This window comes from Bradysia coprophila, assembly GCF_014529535.1.
Source record: "Bradysia coprophila strain Holo2 chromosome X unlocalized genomic scaffold, BU_Bcop_v1 contig_473, whole genome shotgun sequence".
NCBI lineage: Eukaryota > Metazoa > Arthropoda > Insecta > Diptera > Sciaridae > Bradysia > Bradysia coprophila.
In genome coordinates this window covers 238,038-261,692 of record NW_023503340.1, presented here as the reverse complement: position 1 = coordinate 261,692, position 23,655 = coordinate 238,038, and the positions used below count along the sequence as shown (strand labels likewise).

At 34.2% G+C, this 23,655-nt stretch overlaps 2 protein-coding genes and 1 long non-coding RNA gene across 3 annotated transcripts in view; 2 read left to right on the top strand and 1 right to left on the bottom strand.

The window, feature by feature from the left end:
• Positions 1–16,230, bottom strand: part of LOC119070117 (ras-responsive element-binding protein 1) — a 29,306-nt gene extending 13,076 nt beyond the window's left edge. The window contains exon 1 of the mRNA XM_037174431.1: positions 15,384–16,230. The gene's annotated coding sequence lies outside the window, so the exon portion shown is untranslated. The remainder of the gene's footprint in view (positions 1–15,383) is intronic.
• Positions 2,695–4,669, top strand: LOC119070129 (protein I'm not dead yet-like). The gene is made up of 6 exons (XM_037174452.1): positions 2,695–2,856; positions 2,923–3,039; positions 3,100–3,248; positions 3,312–3,426; positions 3,494–4,079; positions 4,134–4,669. The coding sequence occupies exons 1-6, from the start codon at positions 2,764–2,766 to the stop codon at positions 4,667–4,669; spliced, it is 1,596 nt and encodes a 531-aa protein (XP_037030347.1). The 5' UTR covers positions 2,695–2,763.
• LOC119070150 lies at positions 9,345–22,143 on the top strand. Its single transcript, XR_005086470.1, has 3 exons — positions 9,345–9,492; positions 13,599–13,605; positions 22,132–22,143. It is a non-coding gene; the product is annotated as an uncharacterized LOC119070150 (long non-coding RNA).
• Positions 22,144–23,655: the final 1,512 nt, after the last annotated feature.

Genomic DNA, 23,655 nt, shown 5'->3' with positions numbered 1-23,655 from the left:
ACTTCATGTATAAAACTTCATAAGAGCACGGAGAAATTCAGAATTGGCCGAGGTGTAAGGCAGGGTGACACCATTTCACCGAAATTATTCACGGCGATTCTGCAGAGTGTTTTTAGGAAGTTAAACTGGAGTAAAATGGGAATAAAGATAAATGGAGAGTACCTGAGCAATCTCCGCTTCGCTGATGACATTGTACCGATAGCAGCGAATCTAGGTCAGGCTCAGCTTATGCTACAACAGTTAAGTGAAGAGGCAAACAAAGTTGGCCTCAAGATGAACTTATCGAAAACAAAAGTCATGACCAACATCGGGGACGATAGAGAAATCAAAATTGGTGACACTGTCATTGAACGAGTCGACAGCTACGTATATCTAGGACATAAGCTGAAGTTAGGTCTGGACAACCAAACTGCAGAAATAAGACGTAGGATTGGTCTTGCATGGGCAGCGTTCGGAAAACTCAGACTAATTTTCAAAAGCAAAATGAATAATAGTCTGAAACGCAAAGTTTTCGACACTTGTGTCCTTCCAGTGCTCACTTATGGAGCGGAAACGTTAACTTTAACGAAAGCATCCGAAGAAAAATTGAGAGTGACACAAAGAGCCATGGAACGGAGTATGCTTGGAATAACACTCAGAGACAGAATGACGAATCAATGGATTCGACAACAAACCAGGGTCGTTGATGTCATGGAAAGAATAGCATCTCTGAAATGGAGCTGGGCGGGACATATTGCAAGAAGGACAGACGAACGTTGGACCAAAAAGATCATGAACTGGCGACCATATAAAAGACGAGCTATAGGTAGACCACCAGAGAGATGGACAAACGGAATTAAGAATATTGCAGGTACAAACTGGCAGCAAATGGCAATGGATCGTACGAAATGGAAAGAAGTTGGAGAGGCCTACATCCAGCAGTGGATAGAAACAGGCTGAAAAAGAAGAAGAAGAAGAAGAAGGCATAAATTCCGGAATTTTTCTCGTAAATTAGGCCCTCATCATGAAAAGTTGTATACGAATCTGTTGTGGACGGTTTATTTTAAGCACTTTCGCTTGTCGTCCTCACTTCGTTCGGGCTACAATCTGCAAAATTGCCTAAAATATACCGTCCACAACAGATACGTAAATAACTATAGAATATTTTTGTTGCCTTTATGACTCAACTGATCTGCAAACCAATATAGCCGACTACACTAACTCTGTCCTTATTACAAAATCCAAAACTGAAATCGATCTTTCCATGTAAAAACTTTCGCCAGACAAAATTTATGATTATTACAAAGTCTTCAGACAATATGATTGCATTAAGAATCATGTAAGAAATTTGAATATATTGGTCGCCTCATACTCTAAAAAAAAGACATTGTCAATTCACATATTAATACACACTCCATAGCGCGTTCAATGATTATCTGAAAATAGTACCTCCCGTTAATATCACAATAAGAGAGGCTACAAATTATTATTTTTCGAACGTGAACGAGCTTCTGTATGCTCTTAAATTTAAAAATGTACAGTCATTAAAATAATCGTGATATATTTAACTGAAGAAAAAAAAAAAATTTTATATCGTAAATTGTGGCCTAACAACGATTTTTTGTATTCATCTGTCCGTGTAACTTGTGGTTTTTTTTCGTATTTTTTTTTGCATAATCTTGACGGTTTAGTAAGAAAACGTGACAACTTGTTCACATTTTAATATTTATCGTCATTGTGTTGAACAGTGCGGTGCACATTTTTTTCTTACATTATTTTAATGTTGAAAAGAAAAATAAATAAAACAAAAAAAAAATAATGTAAAGGCGTTACGCAGATTGAATGCAATAAATTCTTTTGATTGGAACAAATACTTTATCCCATCCCATAAGATTATTTATACCATCGCTTGTTCGATCATCTTTTTGTGTGTGCATATAAATAAGTCAAATTCATGGTTCGCGGTGATGCGGGTTTTCGCGTTCAGTCAGTGAATTCAAAACCGTTTCTAATTTAGCTGTATATATTAGGGCGTATCGAATTTTGAGAATTTTAAGGGTCGCGATAGCCTGTGTGCGGAAAACGTAGATCATTGAAAACTAAGTCCAGGCATATGGTTGATGGATCCGAAGGTGCCCGGGAAGAAGTCCCCCAGACGACTTTAACTTTCAAATGTTCATAACTCGGAAAGTTAAGAGTATTTTTGAAAACAATGTTCTAGCAGGATGTAGAGCGTTAAAAACTCTACAAAACTGCCAAAGAAACCGATGGTCCAAAAGGTGTGTCTGTCGAGGTTTTCTAACATCGAAAGTTCGACATTTTCGTTTTTGACTTTTATTTCCTGAGAGACAAATTATTAAGTTTAGCTTTTGGCATGAGGTTGTAGAGGAGGTCGAGTACTACCAGTACACTAGGCATTGTCCCGGTCGGCGATCCATCCGAAACCACTTTTTCAACATTTTTGAATGGACTTTTTAAGTGTACCCACGTCGCCAGTGCAGACAATGTAACCGGTGTTGCTGAGTCGAGGTAACCTTGGCCAGTAGGTTATGACCATTTGAAAGTTAAAGTTGTCCGGGGGGACTTCTTCCCGGGCACCTTCGGATCCATCAACCATATGCCTGGAATTAGTTTTCAATGATCTACGTTTTCCGCACACAGGCTATCGCGGCCCTTAAAATTCTAAAAATTCGATACGCCCTAGTATATATCACAATATCATTGAGAAATTTTCTATCAAATTTTCACATTGGCACCATATATCGATTTTCCATTATTTTCATCATGAACACCAAAAATCACCAGTGCTGGAGGCTTATCGTGGTTGCAATTGTCCCAATTGTGCTGCTACCAATTTTTTTAGCAAATGATTCACCGGTACATGGAAAGAATTCCCGAGAAAAAGTTTCGAATTTTTTTTTAGAACATTGTGACATTTTTCAGTTGACCAGATGGCTGTATGTCTTTTCGATCATGGCTGTTTTCTGGATAACGGAAGCAATACCTTTCGCTATCACATCTCTGATGCCAATTGGTCTGCTACCTATGCTGGGAATTACGGTAAAAGTGACACGAGAAATAATTTCAATTTCAATTTGTTTTTCCATTTTGTCGAATCAGAGCACTGCGGATGTTTGTAAATTCTATGGACATGAAACGGTCTTTACATTTCTGGCATCGCTTATTATCGCTTCGTCGGAAGAAGCGTTTAGTCTTCGTAAGCGGATAGCTCTGAAAATTTTAGCCAATGTGAAAGGTTATCATCGAAGGTTGATTGAGTGAATTGAAGGTACGTTAAAGTGATGATAGTACAATTTCTCGACATTTTTAAGGCTGCATTTTGTGATGATGGCAGCTACAATGTTCATTTCGATGTGGATGCTAAATTTTTATGTCGTGGCAATAATATCTGAAGTTTGTATGGCAATATTGGAACAATTCGAAGTGGTAAGTTTAACTGGATTTCTACCGGTTCTTTTAGGAGGAATTTTTCAACCTTATCTACTGTCTTCAGCAAGGAGCGACAGAGCTATATAAAGCAAAACCAATAAAAGAAGAAACTGGTACATTGTCACGTCCAAGTAGTATAACCAAGTGCTACTTGTTGGGAATCTCTTATGCTGCAACTTTAGGTGGATGTGCATCACTCCCGGGAACACCAACCAATTTAGTGTTTAAAGGAATATTTGAAACGTATTTCGGTTCTGAGCGGAAAATCTATTTTTTGATATTTTTCCTTTACTCTGGTCCGATCGTTCTACTGAACACATTCTTAACTTGGCTGTGGTTGCAAATCGTATTCATGGGATTGCTACGTCCGAAGAGTGACGACGCTGTCGCATTGCTTGTGACCGAGGAGGTTGCAATAGCGATCAAAGAAAAAGTCGCTCAGAAGTACATTGAAATGGGTGCATTTAATGCTAAAGAGATTCGAATCGCTGTTATTTTTGTAATGTTCAACCTCGTACTGATTTCTCGACCGTATTGGGCAGTTGGGAATGTCGAAATTGAAAATGCAACTCCAATGATTCTATTTGTCATTCTTATCTTCATCCTGCCTAGCAGATGGAATTGTTGCAAATGTTGCAACAAGAGTTCGGGTGAGTTGTATGAAGATGTAAATTTATCGCTACCTGAGTCAACTGAAATTTTAGATGATAATCATCAAGACACACCGTTCTTAGAATGGACATGTGTTCGACGCAAAGTACCTTGGGGACTAATTTTCTTGTTAGGCGCAGGCGTAGCTCTGGCGAGTAGTTTAAAAGAATTGCTTATAAATGACAAGATTCACGAACTAATCGGTCAAAACATTCAACTGTCACCACTTGCCATATCATTCATCGTGTGCGTAATTTGTCAGATATTTACTGAATTCTTGTCGAACACAGCGGCAGCTAACATAGTGATGCCCATTTTGGCAGCTTTTTGTATGCATAAGAAATTTGAAGGTCATGCTATTGACGTGATGTTCCCAGCAGCACTTTCCTTAAGCATGGCTTTCCATTCGTCCATTGGCACTCCTGGAAATGCTTACGTTGCCGATTTAATCAATATACCCGCAAAAGAACTATTTTATTGTGGTATTGGACCGACAATTATTACACTTTTGACATGTTGGAGTACTTTCCCCACATATGGAAATTATATTTACGAACAAATAAAAATGCCGAATGGTACCGCCACTTAAATAATAACAAAACATTTCAAATGAAGGAAACTGAAGCAGAAAAAATTCGGGAAATTTCTTTTTTCAGGAAAACGTTTTTCCTATATTTTCCGTCTTTTCCTCAAAATTTTCCATATTTCCCGAAAGAAGGGAACACTAAATTTTGACAGGCCATCTAAGCTTTTAAATAAGTTCGGAAATTCGCAATAAATCGAAATCGGGAAAAGGAAATAAAAACTTCCTTCTTTCCATTATGGCTAGTGACTATTTTCGGGAATGGGTCTTTACAGTTCTTCCTAATCTTTCCCACTTTTCCACAAAATTTTTCCTATTTTCCCTATTCATTGAGAATTTTCCAACTGAACCATTTAATCCACCGTCTTCAATTTAATTTTGGCTACCGCCGTCGACTCTATTTCGCAACGGTTCTCAATAATCAGCACATTAAAAAAATTAGACTCATCGCCATATATCATACTGATGTTTGCTTACTTGACATCACAAAAATCTACACCCAATTTTGCAAATAGTAATTTTACCTCGCTATTGAAAGATAAAATGAAATGATTCATCTCTCTGTCCGCGTCGAAAGAAGCCTTTGAGCTTGAACGGTTTTATTTCTGGTTTTCTTCGTATACACAAAATGTGTGTGTAGGTATACCGCACGCGTGTTATTGGGTTTTTCATTATGTGAAATTACTGACTGACTGGGAAAATGCTACGCGGAAAAGAATAAATAAATATGAAAAATGTAAGTGACGAACAACCGACATTATTATAGAATCAACAAAAATTAGATCATATAAATAACGTGTACTGTACAAATAGGTGCGAACAAACTTTGTTGTAATTTTTTTTTATTGTACAAGCTTAAACCGAACATTTATAGTATACTGGTATGGTACTTCTAATCGTGATGAACACACCTTTTCAACAGTGTCACCACATCACATAATATGTGAGATAAAGATAAAAAACTAAAAATCGATATTTTTAGTGATAAGCGTGGTTATGGGGAAAATCTATGTGGTAAGTGTAATAACTTTATAAATATTTCAGATTTTTTTTATGGAAAAGCTCACACAGCACACCTCGCTGTTCGAACGTAAATTCCGTGATTTTTTTTTTCGTTTTTTTTTCATGATATACCACAATTATACAAACACATCATATGTACATCATCGAACAAATTCCCCATATTTTTGTGTAACTTTATCATCCATATCCATCCATATAAATAAACAGAATATAACTTAAATTAAATATTGTTTGAGTTAATATCTTTAAACGTGTTTGATTTATCAGTTTTGATATCATTTCAGAGGAATAAATAATATTTTGTAGGCTGAAAATGCGATCGAAATCGAATCATGACAAATGCCGATTATATTCAGGGATTCTGAACAGAACAGAGTTAATTCATTCTCACAAAAACTGTCATTTATGTATGGCCATGTACTGAAATGAAACACGAACTGAAAAAACTTTGGTGGACAATGATTCGAACGGCAAAATTATACCAACAGAATTGATGAAATGAAAATCTTATTGGAAAAGCACACGGTGGACAGTGTCATTGATTATTTGTTTACCGAAAGAAGAAATGGGAAATTCCGACAAAAGCGATGCTTATAGCCAACGAAGTGAGATAAACCATTGTTCAAAAATGAAAACACAAAAGCTTAGGTGACAGTACAAGGGATAAAATGTCTATTTTCTCTACTGCTGAAATAACAACGGAAAAAATAGACATTTCCTTCCCCTAACTGTCATCAGTTGGAACTAGAACATTAACAAAACGACATTTTATAGTTTTCAGCTAAATAAACCAAATGCAATCGGCATAAAGAAGGTCAAAGAATCCTAAGTTGCCCATAGCCTAGCCAATTATTGCAATGAACGTCAACACAAGGTGTCAACCTTAGGTATGGTCGAACGTCAAACTTCGTATGGAGCGGAGGACAAAGCGATTTCATATAAACAAACCCACCACTCATGAGAGGTGAGTTTGTTTATAAGAAATCGCTATGTCTTCCGGTTTGCATGAACAGACCATACCCGGTTTATACTTTCATTGAATTATTGGTCATTGCAAACGGGCGTGCTACATATTCGCATTTTTTTTATTATAAAAAGGAATAACACAATTTGTTACTCTGGTGCTGTTTCCTACACAGCACACAAAAGAAAAATATTTTCCCAGTCTCAACAATAGGTTTTATCTATACACCTCCACCAAAAGTATACCTATTCGCGCTGCATGAAAAAAATTTCCAGGCACAAATGAACATAATAAGGGAATATAAGAGAGAAGCCACACAAAAACATTAGTATTGTGTGACCCTGTTGGTAGCTATGGTGACCAATCAATAGATTCAAACGAAAATGAGATTTCCCTCACTGCGGTTTCCACCACAGACAGACATTTTGTGAATTTTCATTTGTGTATATAATATAATAGTAAATGAAATAGTAAAATTTATGGGATAACCTCTAACACCGGAAACAGTCAATGAGCGAGAAAACGTATATGGAACGTTGAAATCTTTTTTTTTTTTCATCTATACATTATGTTGTTCTCATTTTCCCGTCGTCCCCCAAAATAGAAGCAGCCGAACTTATTGTCGATCTGTAATGTTGTAAGAATGGAAAAACTCCAGTTGAGAGAAAAAAGAAAATGAAGAAAAATTGTGGCGCAAAAAATTGCTTTCGATTACCAGATAGAATTATAGCGTTAGGTGATTGGGCGTAACATCCAACATTATATACATCTGAGATCAGAGTAAGAGTTTTATATGCCTCATTTTTATTATAGGTGGGTTTTACATGATCCGTAAATATTTTATATATCTTTTGCATGCTATCGCTTCAGTATCCCGCATACAATATGGTTAAGCCTACCAGGGCGATGTGAATATACACATAAAAAAAAAATGTTGTATAGTCATACAACCCTCGCAAAGCACACGCCAGGGAAGAAAATCTTTTCCAACTGGAGGTATATTTAGGAAAATCAGATGAATTTTTCATACTGAAAAATTCTGCACCATACACGCGCAGGTTATATGATATTGATCGAATTTTTCTTCTTTTTTTCATAATTTTTTTTAAAGGATGAAATGGCACCCCTACAAAAAAAAAGAAGAAGAAAAAAATCAATTTTATCTTCTGGTAGTTTCTTACACAGAAATGTTAGAGAATTGTGTACACATAGATGTATACACAAAACATGTTATGGCTTGTCCTCAAGACACGGGGCTTTTTTTATGTATAAATTGAAAAGAAAACCCTGTGCTGTGTGTACACATAAATATATAAGTGAGCTTATTCAATGCTAAGGCATCCATCTTCCACTGCTATATTATTATTATTATTTTTCTCCGTTGTTGTGTGTACTATAACATGTATATTTACAGTACAGTTGGGTGGGTGTATGACAAGAGAAAATAAAGATAGTTCCTCTTGATTTTTGTAACGGCTTTCTGTTGCCATAGACACCGATTGGGGACAAACATACGCTAAGTTATACTTTTTTGAGAGGAACAAAGACTGGAGTTGCTATTATATACTCGCATTTTTTGTTGTTGTTGTTGCTGGCATATACGATGAAGATAAATTAGTAAATGACGAAACTGGTTATATTTTTAAGACCAATGCTGTTCTAGTATTATGTACACGTTGGTGGTTGGGTTTTTTTTCTCTTCGTGTTAGGGGTGTTCTATGTAAAATAAAAAAAAAAAAAATCTGCCGGAACATAAGGGGGTGATTTTTTGTTGTTGTGTTCTTTTATAGAAAAACTTTGGTTTGCTGGTGGGTAGAATTTCATGATGAGACAGGTTTTTATCACATTGAACATGGAAAGAAAAAAAAAACCTGTAACCATGGAAACAAAAATGTTTGCATAGATGACTGGTTGGTTTTTCCATTCTTTCGTTGTCATTATGCTATATTCAAGACTATCAAATGAAATTGGTTACGAATGAAAATTACATATCCTTCATTCACGGGGCAAAAAATATGGTAGATTAACAATTAAGTCAACGCCTGTGTGTAGTGTGTATGTAGCTCAGATATTTATCAATGTTTATTTTTAGTCCACCAAAATTGTGGATATATTCCTCGAATTTATTAGTTTCGATAAATAATCTCGTATAGAAGAACCTAAGGCAACCTAAATTATACAACGACGATCTTCCTTTCGGGTTTTTTTTTGTTTTGTTAAATATTGACGTGTTACACAATATAACTCTCTACAGCTACTCTAGACTGCTATATATATATGGAGATTGTTGAAAATAATAATAGACTACGTATCCATGGAGGAATTGATGGAAAATGGGTGACTGTGATACCTTGGGCGAAGGACACAGTAAAAAGCAGGGCCTACTTTTTGGAAACTAATTTCTTGAATTTCTCGAAATTTCTCGAATTTTCTGGAATTTCTTAAAATTTCTCGAATTCGAGAAATTCGAGGAACTTCAAGAAACTCGAGAAATTAGTTTCTTGAAATTTCTTGAATTTCTCGAAGTTTCTCGAATTTCTTGAATTTTCTGGAATTTCTTGAAATTTCTCGAATTCGAGAAAATCAAGAAACTTTGAGAAATTCAAGAAATATTTCTCGAAGTTTCTTGAATTTCTCGAAGTTTCTTGATTTTCTCGATTTTCTCTAAAAGTTTCTAAAAAGTAGGCCCTGGTAAAAAGGGGGACGGGTAATCTGGCACACCATACAAATTGATGGTGTGCCAGATTCACCTATAGGCGGCGAATTTGGCACAATCATGACTTCTCATTACATGTCGTAAAAGGACGCATACTATGATGCGTGTGCCAGATTCCCCGATGCCGTAAAAAGGGGGGATTCGTTTTTAAACAGATTCATTCTAATATTTATGTTATTTTTAAAGTTGGACAGCAGGGTCTACTATTGCGAACTAAAATTACTGAAAATTGCCGAAATTTACCTAATTTTATCGAAATTAAAACCAAACTTAACGAAAAGCTTCTTCGGTAAATTTAGGAAAATTAGGCATCCGATGTATGAAACGCCCTGCTTGACAGCATGAAGTAATGTCCCTATGGAAACACTGTGCTGAGTAAAAATGTTTTTTGGAAGAAAATTCTCAAATAATTTTATCAAATAAATCAAATCAACGAAGAAAATTACGGAAAATCAGATCACATTCGTGTTGATCGAAGGAATTGCATTCCGTTTAGAAAGGGAAACACACCGATAAAATCATAAACAGAGTCCATCCCAAACTAAAATCGATAAACTTTCGTCTTTATTATCAACCGTTTAACTCGATCAAAAGCGTCAAACTTACCACACCATCGAGATTCTCTAGTGCTATAGACGATGTATTATAAATACGTTCAGTGTGTTGAATTTAGACACTTTATTTATGCAATAATACAATTTGAAAGAACAAAATAAAAAAAAGTAACATCTTGTAAGGGCATCGAAGCGCGACGCGTAAACATTAAGATTGTCAAGAGAGAAACAACAACAACAACAACAAAAAAATGCCTAAGCAATGCCTTTTAGCATAGAAATGGAAGTTAGCTGGAAACAAAGAGATGAAGAATTGAAGATGACATTGTCTGCTGTAGTAAACGAAATGTGTTTTTTTGTTTTGTTGTTTTTTTTTCCTTCATAATAACATTAAAGACGCGCTACCAATCGTCTAACCAACTATGCGTAATACATACATCTAAAGTGTTATGCAGTCACAATATATAAATATGTACGGAGACGTCTCGATTATATTATTACCATACCTAAATACCTAAAATGAAATTACAACGTATATGAACATAATAGCCTTTTGTGTGTTGTACTACCTGGTGTACTTGGGAGACATTTTTTCTAATTTTTATTTCAATTTTTCGTCTTCTCTTCTTTCTAACCGATAAACAAAATCGCTGTAATGTGTTTGGGTTATGCACGTTAAATGATTGTGCGTGTATACCTAAACCTCGGGAATGTACAAACAACTATAGCTAACACCCGAAGATTTTTGTTTTCAATTTTCTAAAATTAAAAGAAAAAGATTTTTGTTTATGTATACGCGCTCCGTATTCATATATCCATTTAATATACATATATATATGATAATATAAACACACAGCTTCTTGCTACGCCTATTTGACTACACATTAACATTTAGTGTAGCTCTTCATACATTATTAACTAAAGAAAAAAGAAGTAGAAAAAAAATGCAAAGCAAAACTAAGAAGAAGTTCAATGTGATTTCGGAATTGAAATTATTTTTTTCAAGGACTTTTTCGTAATTTTATGTGAATATAATATTCATACGATGATGATTGGGATGGTATTGTAGTTAATATAAATAATGATGGGATATTGAGTGTATTAATGGTGACGAAAAGAAAAAGAAAAAAAATATTTTAAAAATCATTTATCTCCAAACTAAACAAAGAAATTAATATTCTGTTATTATTATGACTGGATTGACTGCATCAATCTCGTCTGGAACCATCAAAACCAATATTTTGACGGAAATCGGTTGGTATAACGAGATAGATATTGATATACACACATTAAAAAACAACAAAATCTACAGAACTTCTCAAATCTGCATTGTGGTTTGTTTTGTGTTTATTTAATTTGGAAATATGAAAAAAAAAATGAAAAGCTAGAAAGAATCACTCACACACCACATATTAACCTCTTAAATAAATAAAATATAAAAAGCCATCAAAGATTGTGCAAATGAACTATGATTTTTTTTGTCGTCTGACCAAGATAAGGAACACATTGTTGTGTGATGAGAAAGATTTTTTTTTTTCGTTTGATATTTAGAAAAGAAAACAAAAAAAAAACCGTTGCTCGGTGGTATGCGTGAAGATAAAAAATGAAATAATTTACTATTCAAAATTGATTTGACTTTTACAAATACGTTTACAGATCGAATTCTTGTATTTAAAAAAAAGTTTTTTTTCCAAAAAATTTTTATCATTTAATTCCTTATGATATTTCAAAAAAAAAAAAAAAAGACTGAGGTACAAATGACACAAAATATATCGATGAATTGTTTATTTTAAGATCATGTGGTATATCATCATCTGCAGTTTTAGGTGTGATTTTGGTTTTTGTTTGTTGTTTATCACGGAAAAAAGATTTTTATTTTTTTTTCTGAATATAATGTCTTTTAGAGAGATTAAGACACAATTTTATCTGTTTCCAAGATATGGACAGGGATGGGTGTTTTTTTTTATCGTAAACACGTATTATGATAAGCAAGTACTGTACGTTCTTATATTGTAACCGAAAAGATTTCTTTTTAATGACTCTCAATATTTGTTAAATTAACCGACAAAGTGTTAAAGCTAAATCAAATACATTTGAAAATTATTAAGAAGCTAAATCACGGTACAGCTCAGAGAATTAATGACTAATTTCAGTTTAATTAGTTAATTGTTTTATATATGTGTCTCGAGCGAGTAAGTTGAAACGGCGATAGAGAAAAACAAAAACAGTTCACTTGTACGTATATAATATGAAATGTGGAAAGAAAAGCGCGTTTTCATTTTCAGTTAGTAAAATCATAAACTCTTTTCTCAAGCAAAATTAAGCTTCAATACACATAGCACGGTATATATAATAATCCGTTCAGTTTGTTGTTTTTTTTTATGCGGAATGTAAATGTGCGACTATAACTTTCGTTTTTCTTAAAAGCATTAACATAAAAGTGTGTTGAACTTGGTCATAGAATCATCTAACGAGAACACACAACGATAATAAGAATAATTTTGTTACATTTCCCTAACAGGCAGGGCCTATTTTCAAAAAAAATGTTTTCCTGACAATTTTCGATTTTTGTAAAAAGTTTTTTTTTGAGAAACTCGAGATAATTTTATTGAATGTAGCCTCTGCTGCCAGGGCATATTTTTTGTGAAAATATTATCTTGAACCTCGAATTTTCCGGAAAAATATTTTCCAGAAATTCGAGATACTTTTCAGAAAAGTTAGAGAAAATAGGCTCAAAAGTAGACTGGAAAATTCTCCGATTTTTTCCGAAAATGCTTTTCCAGAAATTTGTAAAATTTTTTCAAAAAATTTCTGAAAATCTAGAAAATATTTTCTCAAAAGAGGCTTGCCTTCCAGGACATATTTTTTTGTAACAATTCTTCTTCATCACTAGAATTACGCAAAATCCCATCAATTTCAAAGAAAATCCACTTGTGAAGAAGAAAGAAATTTAGAAAAAAATTTCAGAAAATAGGCCCTGTTCCGAAACGAGAAAAAAAAGTACTTCCCTTCGTACTCTGACCTTGTTCCCTTTCAAAGGTAGGTATACAATCACTGTGTGCCCCGTGAAATTGATCTCAGAACAAATTTATTCACTCATTTAATTAATCTTCCTTCCGAGTGCAACCAGAAACCGGCAGATGGTCAGAATATATATTTTTTTAAGTTCACCTATAGGTCTCCTATACGTCTATACAGTCGGTTCATATAACATTTTTTCCTCTGTATAAAATAAAATAATAAAAAAAAATGTTTAAGGACATTGTATTCAATGGCTTCTCTCCTCGTGTATGAGGCAAAATGTTTTACTTTTGGGGAAGTTAATTGATGAGGAATGACAGGTGAATGTATTGGTGTTGAGTGTACATATGTTTAAAAAAAAAACCTATAATGTGATTACTGTCATGCAACGGGAAAGAAAAATGAGTGATTCGGTTTGATTTTGCATAAATACAAACCCCAATCGACAAAATGCCGCATCAGTACGTATGCGTAACAAACATTGTTATTTCAAGAATTAGATGAAACAGAGGATGAAAACGTGGTGATATCGTTTTAACGTTGAAAAAAAAAAAAACAAGAATCAAAGGTAACAGAGAGATAACGAATCAATACATTTTATTTCACATCTGGATATTCGGAAAGATAACGTCCGTTCAATATTTGTTTAACTCGTAGAAAAATTGTCATCAGCTCGAATATTTTTAGGCGCATCATAAAAGTGTCGTTTTCGACGACAGTTGGAGTAGAATGATGGAAAAATTTATAGCAGGAAATTGAGATGGAACATTCACGAAGATAAAACCGGTAAATTGCATCAGATTAGATGATGCTAATAGTCGGCTTATGATCCAACAACGAATACATTTTATCTTGCTTTACGATTATTGATCGATGAACGTCATGTGATGTTGTGCAGTTTATGATTTTGTATTCGAAGTACTCGAAGTACTTAAAGGAGTGACAGCCCTGACCACATCTTTTAAAATAAAATAAAAACCCTGAGATGATCCCATAAACTGACTCATCAAAATGTATGTTGTACCACCATAACACTCAGCTATGTGCGTTAACAAATCAATCTTCATCAATTAACACACGAAAAAAAAAATCATCGAAATCAAAGTACAAATCCGCTCGAATGAGTCTGCGATATGTCAAGAATTCGTTCAAAAGTATTTTAAAACGAGAGCTTACAACCACTTTGAGATATTACCGTATATCGTAGTCGTAGTGGTAGTGGTAGTAGTAGTATAGTAAATACCCCTAGAGAGTTTCGTTTCCGATACGGACCTGCCGTTATATAGAGAAACGATATTGCAAAAAATGATTTTACGATGTCAGGTAAGTTCAAGTATCTAAAGTGTTTGGCGATTATGGTGTTTGTTTATTTTCGTATTTGACTAACTTAAGCTGAGACGTAGATGATGATTTCTCAATAATAATCTTACTGTAGCCTGTAGCGGAGAGTTTATACCTTTCCCATTGCGAAAAAGTTATATTTTGTTGTTGCTGTTGTTGTCATTCATTTATGGTAGGTAGCAATAAATGATGTATAGGGTAGCAATAAAATTTGTAAGAAGAAAGAAAAAGAAGAAAAATTCATAAGACGTGCAGAACAGGTCATCTCGTAACGTTTATCGAATTCATTTTTTTGTGTAATTCTGTCTCGTTTTTGTACAATTTCATCTCAAGGTTAAACTTTTTACGGCCCATTGCACAACGTCCTCTGTGGATGCGTTTAGAGGGATGAAAATATTTTTTGCTCTCAACTTTCATCTGTCGAATTCGTAGAATCTGTACGGTAATTGGTAGAACCATTATCGTGTCATAATTTTACATTTTTAGTGTCGTCGGAGTCATAAGAATGTTTCATTTTGTGACTTTGTTGCGCTAATGTATGGCTCATTAGAATGTTTGTCTTTCGGAGATAAAACGCTATAACAGCCGCGAACAGCAAACAACAAAACGAATTAGTGAATGAAAATTGATTGATTTTTTCGGTAATCCTTATCATTGCGCTGTCACACACCTCTGGTCGTTTGATTACATTTTTTTTTGTATTTGAACATTTCACTTTTCATCAGTTTTGAAACGAAATCGAAAAAAGAAACAGAATGCTATACGGTCATGAGTCATGCATTATTTTCATGATAAATAAGAAAAATCACTAGCTTAGACGCGGATGGATGTCGATGAGTGTGTTTGCCTTATCTAATCAATTTTTTCTGTTAATTACGTTAAGATTACGAACAACAGAAAAAGTGTATTACAATCACTTTAATAAAAAAAAAATTGAAATCATTGGCCGATTTCATCGAAACGTCTTTGTACATTTCAAAATTCAATAGAAACGAACTTTTCAAGCTAAAAGAACAAAAAGGGAAGCACAAACGGTTTACTCAAATAATATTCGAATTTATAAAATCAATATTCGATCAAATTTCGCAAAATATGACTTACCAATAGTACGAATGATGATCCGGATGGAAATAAAAAAAAAACGTGCGAGCAATCCTTTTGCGGAATCGTACGGCTAGACCTCGGGGCTGGGTAGTTGTGGACACTGTTTTTTGCGTAAATATATTTCTCGTAAATCAATAACAATCAATTGTTTAAAGTCCCCCGTGTTTGTGTGTAATCACTTTGTTTATGGTTAAATTCTGGATTTTGAAATTCTTTGATGATCCGTTCGCGGTTTAAATCGATCAAGAGTCGATCCTTTTTGCTCGTCTAAGTAAATTTGATTTTTTTTTATTGATTTTTAACCATTAGCCATTGAGAGTCATTCGATCATTTAATAATTCTTAGAATTAAAATTGTTCACTGCTCAATTCTCTAACTAAGCATCACTGTTCTCAATTTGATAAATTGATTTTTGGTTTAAATATTGAATGTCTTTTCCAATCAATTTAACACACAAAACATTATCATCATCATCATCATCATCGTCTGTTTATTGTCTACATCTTCAAAACTGACGAAAGAAAAACAATCTTTTATCTCAGTTTCACAATAAAAGGCACAATAAATTCCTTTAATTCAATTAGCCATTCGAAAATCAATTTTCTCATATTGCACGAGCAAATCAAAGAAAATAAATAAATAATTAAAAAAAATACCGAAAACAACGCACACTTTTTGTTTCACTAAATACGAAATTGTAACTGATGAAGAAGATTAAACTTTTTTTTTTGTACAAAATAAAAACTAAACAATTTATTCCATAAGAGACACACAACCAATGACAAACGAGAGATGTGTTTCTTCGACAAAGGTCTTCGGAGATGTGAGGTGTGTGTTTTGCCCATAAGAGAATTATTGAACCGTTTGCTACACTGCTGCCGTGTGTTTGTGTGATATAGTCGAAGAGAAGGCAATTGCAAAGCAGTATACAATCAATGCGATCGTTTGTAACTATACGAAAAATAAAAAAAAGAAAAAAAGAAGTTTTCGGTATAGAGAAGATATTCTCTTTCTCTCAATGCATATTATTGTGTGTATGTGCTGTATTGTGCTGTATATTGCTTACATATAATATAGAAAATGTGTATATGAACGGCTATATAGTATGATTTTCTTAAATATAGGTACAGAATTGTTACAGTGACGAACCGAATTATTTGAATAGGTTTTTGAGTAAGGGGTGGGGTCGTATTTGTGTTTAAATACATTGAACTGATTATCCGCTTTTTTTATCTGCTACATTGATAAATTATGATCGGCGCGCACAGGTGAAAGACAGGTCGCTATTTGTACAGATAGTTTTGACTTTTCTCTTGCTAGAAGTGGTTTTGGTATGATTTTAACAACTAACGAAATTAAAACCAGATTGTAATTGGTACCAGTCAGAGACTTCCTTTAAATCAAGAAAATGTAATTCCTAATTCAGCTTAGGTGAAAGACATTGAGGAGATGTGTATGCGGAGAAAAGATTAGACGTACTAATACTAACACTACTATCACAATATATAAATGAATAATTTATTCATTATTGAATCGGTTGTTGGAGCAGAAAGATGGCATGCAAAAAAAAGTAGTAGTTGTCTCCGAAGTATGCCGAAGTATATATGCACACTCAAGGTGATACAAATCTTCAGAGGATCACAAAAAATACGGATCGGGTGAATTTACGGGCAGCGTTAAATTTTGTTTGATGTAGCACCGTAAAGACTTCTGTAGAATTGATGGGTTGGGTTGGGTTCCGCTTGCGGATTAGCATTACCTTAGTTTATGCCAAGATGTGTATAATCGAGGCCGCAGGACCGCAGTGAGAAAATACACATCGTGTGCCAAAAAATCACTTATCACCGATGAGCATATAACCCTTTTCTCAAAAAAACAAACAACGAACGTTTCCCATTTAGGCACTGAGTTGAGAAACGTGGTTTGTAAGAATGGACAACATCGTATACGATAAGGACATGAGACAGAGCAGTAAGACAATATTTACATCATATTACCCAGGGGCAATGTAGTTCTGCTGTTTTTACTATGGATGCTAGGGACACTGAACGCTAAACTAATTTGGATTGAAAAATAAAGGGATTTTTAATCGACACTCTACAAACTGTGACTGTTGCGCTTTTTACATTTTGTTGAGCAGCTCGAGTCACTGCCGTCTTTACCATGTACAGGACTGAAGAATGGCGCCCCGAATGGGAACAGCAAAAATTTATTTATTTTTCTTAGTGTCGCCTGAATGATAAAATGCTTCACTGAATCGAGTGGCTGCACGTCTGTGGAAGAAAGTGTGATAACAATTGTTGACTCTGAGATCAGATACGAATGTGAAATAAATTAGATTTGTAAAAAAGGACGGAACACCTAGCACTCCTTGAGAATTTGGACAAAAATCTTTGGCATTCACTTTCAATTCAAACGTAGCATGATCCGAGGTCTCGTCGTTTATGGCATTAGAAAATTGACGATCTCTTTTAATAGTTCTAGATTTTGTATCGTATGTCCTCAGCATTGATTTTAGCTATTCATTCATACGCTGCAACAACTTCTACCTTATGATTTCCGAGTCTTTTACTTCATTTGTTTAACCATGTTTAAGCTATGTCCTTGAATGCAGGAGCACACTATTCATAGCTTATTCATAGCGATTCTGGCAGATAATTAGCCATTTCTGAACAGCCTGAAAATGAGCAGATATCTGAAAACGTGTTAAAAGGTTTTAAACCAAAGAAAACAAGTTGGGATATTGTAGGGGGTGTTATCAGCCTGTCCTATGGACGCCACTGTTGTTGCATACGGCTACAGATATAATAATTCAAGGTAAAAATGGATTTATTCTGCATGCGCAATTGATAAACAAGGATAGAAGATGTGAGCAAAAGTAATAATTCTAATGGTTTATACTTGCGTTTATATGGATTGTTATGAGTACTAGTTTTACAATGTACGTAGGTTGTAGTGAAAATGGAAAGAAATGACAATCTGCATAATGTTTAAATTCAATGCTGCGAAAGGAATCGAAAGCGGGGAACATTGAAAAATACCTTGACGACATAAAAAAAAAATTATTTGGACACAAAATAATATGTTCGTGCGGCTGTGTAATATCAGCAAAAATATTAATTATCTGGAATCAGACATGAGTGCCGTGTAAAAACCCATCAGCGCCAGCTGAATTGTTTGTTTTGTATTAGTCTGCTTTCATAAGCTTGAAATAATGACTAAACACAATTCGATGCTTTTACAGTTGAAGCTACAAACGAACCCGAATTTCTCTTTTAGATCAATGAATCTTTCAGAGCCTCTACTACGTGTAACCGGTCGCTATTCACTTGAGCTTAGGCACTAATACTACTACTTAAGCCTAGCCATAGCTACTACTTGAGCCTAGGCTCTTTTTGTTAATTTTGTTACATTAATTCCGACTTATGCTTTATGCTTTAACGGTACTGTGCATGCACATATCATTCGCCGCAGAAGAGAGTTGTAGTTGTAGTTTGTAAGGACTACAGCCGAATGCGTGGGATTGAAGAATGTGCAAGGGAGTGTTTATACGAAACGAAATGGAGATTTTTTCTATTGCAAAAATAGCTTTGGCAACACCTCGTTGAACGAGAAATGAATCGAATTTCCTCATTCTAATCCTCCGAAAAATTTGAGTATTTCCGACTTTAAACGAAGTCCCCTCAAATCCTTCCACAGTTCTTGCATGTTAATGTTAATGACGTGTATGCGAACCTATCGTCTGCACATATTTTTTAGGGTGTTAGGCTCTTATATCTATTACTACGTTTATACTAAGTTGGTTTAAAGATTAATACCACATGCACGTAGTACAACACCATGCAGTTTCTGTGTTCGATATTCAATACAATAGTTAAACAGTGAATGATGATCTCTTGCTAGTTCGGTTATAAAGCAAAGCAAAGCGTTTAGTAAAGCGAAATGTCTATGGATCACTTTGAGATCGAAATAAACGAATTTTCCCTAACTCGTGTTGAAATATCGCGACATTGTGGCTTCTTTCCCACGTCGTTTAGGAAATACGTTGTTCCTAACTTAAAAGGCGTTTTTAGCGAATTCGAAAAACCTCTCATTAAAAAGCATTTTAGCATGCGTCAGGAAAACAACCATTTACGAAGTGATCTTTCCAAACACTCAGTTGGTCCTTTCTGACGATTTCGACGTCGGACTGCCTTATGCTTAGTTTGATTTTAACTCATGATAGCTGTGATATTTTTAACGAAAACGTTGTGCGTAAACTCAGTAATAAATACCTTTTGAGACATGTCCGTCCATCCATGCAGCGATCTTTTGGATGAAATAACCTAGCTCATTAAAACATTAGCAACATCTGGCAAAAAAAAACTTTTTATTTTCTCCAGTCTCTTGAAAAGTTTTATTCTATTTCACTAATCGTCTTCCTTCATTCACCGTTATTATTCGGAGGAAAAATAGCTCAAAAACAAAATTTTATGGGGATGTTGTAAATAATAGTGCACAGAGATAATGTTCTGCAAAAAAAAAATCCTAGAGCAAGCAATGAGGATTGCGGTAACAATGCTGGAACTATTGAAGATTTTGACTTTTTGCTGTTGGCTTTGATGTTATATTTGAAAATAATTATTTTAAATTTAATCATCAAACCCACAGGTAGAAACAACTCATTTTCTTCGTTGAAAATTCGGCGCTAAATTATTTTAAAATTAAAAGTTCCTATATTAAGATCCACGTCTAATCACAAGTGTAACCATCGTGACTAGACATCAGTAGATTTTAATGTACAATAATTTTCTATATCGATCAAATCCATCCAAATCTCTAATTTATCTTTTGTATAAATTCGTGTGATAAGCTCTGTAATTTCTTATCAATGTTTTGTGCAATTTTAATAGAAAAAAATTACTCATTTCGAGATGAAACGTGACATTTTAACTGAAATGGTTCTGATTACCATTTTAGCCCAGTTTTATGGTTGATGGAAAAGTTTAGGTTACGTAAAATCGTGAATCGAAGAGAGTTTTTTTTTTGTTTCGTTTTTGTGGTTGAGAGTATGCGTATCATGCTATTACAATATATTTCATATCTCGCTTATCTGCGTGAGGTCATCGTCAAATGTTTATACCCAAGAAATTCATTTTATCAGTTGGAAAATCTTTTCGCAGAATTATCGGAGTAACTTGATTCGCATTACACATCTCGACATGGTAAGTCGATCATAATTTCTAGATGGAAAATATCGAATATTGTCAAACAGTGGAGAACGAAGCAGACGCTACGACAACTTTAGCCCCCCACAAACCTGTATACATACATACAATACTGCCATCAAATTAAAAATTACGAAAAGATTAAAATTAAAAATTAGCAATATGACGAGTCTTGCATCAGGTAATACTCATAATTTTCATCATTTATAAAGTGGCGGCATCTGTTCCTTTTCGTAGCAAATACACGGGTCAACATGTAGCTAGTGCTCATTTTTCATATGGTGTCATCACAGCTGAATATAGACTAGCGTGCAACTAATGACATACAACAGCTTAAGGGGAAATCTTTTACTTTAATTGTTTTAACACAAACTAACTGTTCTAAAAAAAACTGTTAAAAACTGTGGTAATATCGAAAAACCTAAAACAGATAGTTCAACTCCGTTCTGAGGGGTAGCGGTATTGACATTTATTATTCCCTTGACTGTAAGTCATGGGTTTTACAAAAGAAAATACACCGTACGTAACACGTTCACTATGATTAAAAATGTATATGGAAATGTGATGAAAAAACGTTAAATGTTAAAATTTTGTGCTCTTTGTTAACACGATAACTTGAGTAAATCTCAACCGATTTTCAAAAACATTTTTTTTTAATTGACGAAGTATTGAAATCCTCAGGTCTAGAAAATGGGTGGTATCGGGTCAACCATCTGGTGGTAGTTCTCGAAAGAAGCCTTTTCTGCTCTTTGTTAAAATGATCTGGAATCTTGTTATTTGATTTTGCCTTGTAAAAACCGAATAAACAGAACCAAAATTAAAGAGTGTGAAGTTTGCCAGAGCGAAGCGAGGGCCGCAATTCACACGAGTTTAAATTTTATTAAAAACATATGTCACTTTTACCGGGGCATTTTATATACAAAGTTTCGAAGATTTTCAGTGAAACTAAACAGAATTAAATCATCAATGAGAGATTTATTAGACCTGTCTAGTAGTTCTTCGTCTAGATGCGTTTTTGTGGTCATCAACATACAAAATTACATTTCATTGAAATAAATCAATAAATCATTGCCAATAAAAATACTATTGAGAAGCTCAGACAAACAGTCAAGGGATCTGACCCACCCAACAGGTGGGACCTAGTTTATTGAAAAAAATGTGTTTCTGTGTTAGTTCGGGACGTATGCCAAACCAGAGACGAAAAAGACCACAATTTTGATTACTTTTGAAAAAAAAACATTTCAATAAAATTGTTAAAGAAATACTCGTACAAATACCCTTTGCTGTAAACCTATTAGTTCCTAGTGATTCGTACGGGATAAAAAGGAAAAATTTTCTATTTGCTTTTTCATCTGAAAACCATTTACTTTATCCATTTATTGTACGACACGATATACTTTTCATTTCATTTAATTCATCTTTAAAAAAAAGTTCTGCTTGACATGACCTGCGTAACTCTAGTTTGCATTAAACAATTCAAAAGAGCTACTATATACCGAAGAACAGAACAATTTTCCAATTACACAAATGAACACAAGTTTTGGAAATTAAATCTTAAAAGTATTCGCAATTATATCTTTATTAAACGATAATAGAGGTATACTGTCCAAACATTGCTGTTAACGACAGATTTATGATGCGTTTCACCATTCAGATTATTTTGCATTCTGAAGTTATAATTTTTGAGAAACCTCTTACATATGAGCATATGTGTATACATCATGTATTCATGTATATAAACATTCATACCGTTTCGTCGTGCTATTATCTCCATCAATATCAACAAATTCTTCTTACGATTTCCGTTTGTAAAATATACCTGGTCACATAGGTACTACCTTTTGATAAATTCATTTACTTTATTAAAATCAAGTTTAAATGTTACATCGGCCACAACTAGAGAGCAGTGATAATTAAAAACCTGAATATTAAAAATTATTTTTGCTTAGAAATTTTTTCAAACAGAAACGAGAATCCATTTCACTTCAATCTTTCCGAATTCGCGATGTGATTCTGCTCCAGTAACCTGGGCCAAAATAGCTAATTTATTCTCTGAAACATAGAATTCTCACAGAATAGGAGATAAGGTAAACTATCGGCTGGTAATAGAAATGTATGAGGGTGGGACGGTCAAAACAATGATCATGAAACACAGATCTAGTGACTCTTTGTTCCTTTCCTGGTCATCATTTAAATCAGCCGAGTTATTTATATTTATACCACCGACTGATAAGCGTTGATAAGTGCTCTTTTAGGCACTATGTCTGCAACTGACAGTGATGGGCGCAGGACCTGTGTGGCATAGATAACTATATTTTCAGTAGGCAACGAAAATTTAACCTTTTTTGATTGACAACTATAATATTGTGATTGTGATGTTGGTAACGATGTCGGTTAGTGACACACAACGTTTGTCTATTGTAACTGTCAATCGCAAAAAGTAAAGTGTGTACACACATCGTGTGCGACATTTAACTTAGGAGTGGTACTGCAAAAATCGACTTGTGCAACTCGATGCACAATATGCTATTCAATTTACAAGAAACATTTATTCCTATTTTACGTATACATCCTTTATTCATATTCATACAAACATTTCATCTTCGGAGCGTGCGAACCGTACACAATAAATCTTTTATAGAAATTTCTCGAATAAATTATTCAACGATTTATGAGTGGGCCAATACAATTTATTTGATTTGTTAGGTGGACGATATAGCGTTACCTAAATTAATAAATTATTGTCTAAGAAACATAACGGTATACAGTTGAATCAAATACATTTTAAAGTTTCACTTGTGAGTCCTAGTCTTCTTCAAAAATTGAATTAAAACAGTGGCGGAGAGCTTACGGCATCGATGGGAAAGTTGCCTTGCGAAACATACATCAATTTGTTACACAATTTTTCACAGCAAAAACAAAGGTTCGGGTTAGAAAATTTCTATTTTATCCCCTGTCAAAATAAAAAGTGAGATAATAGACATTTTCTACCCCATATTGTCATCATCTGATGTGTCAATAAAACATCATTTAGACAACCGTCTTTTCAGTGGAGAAAATAA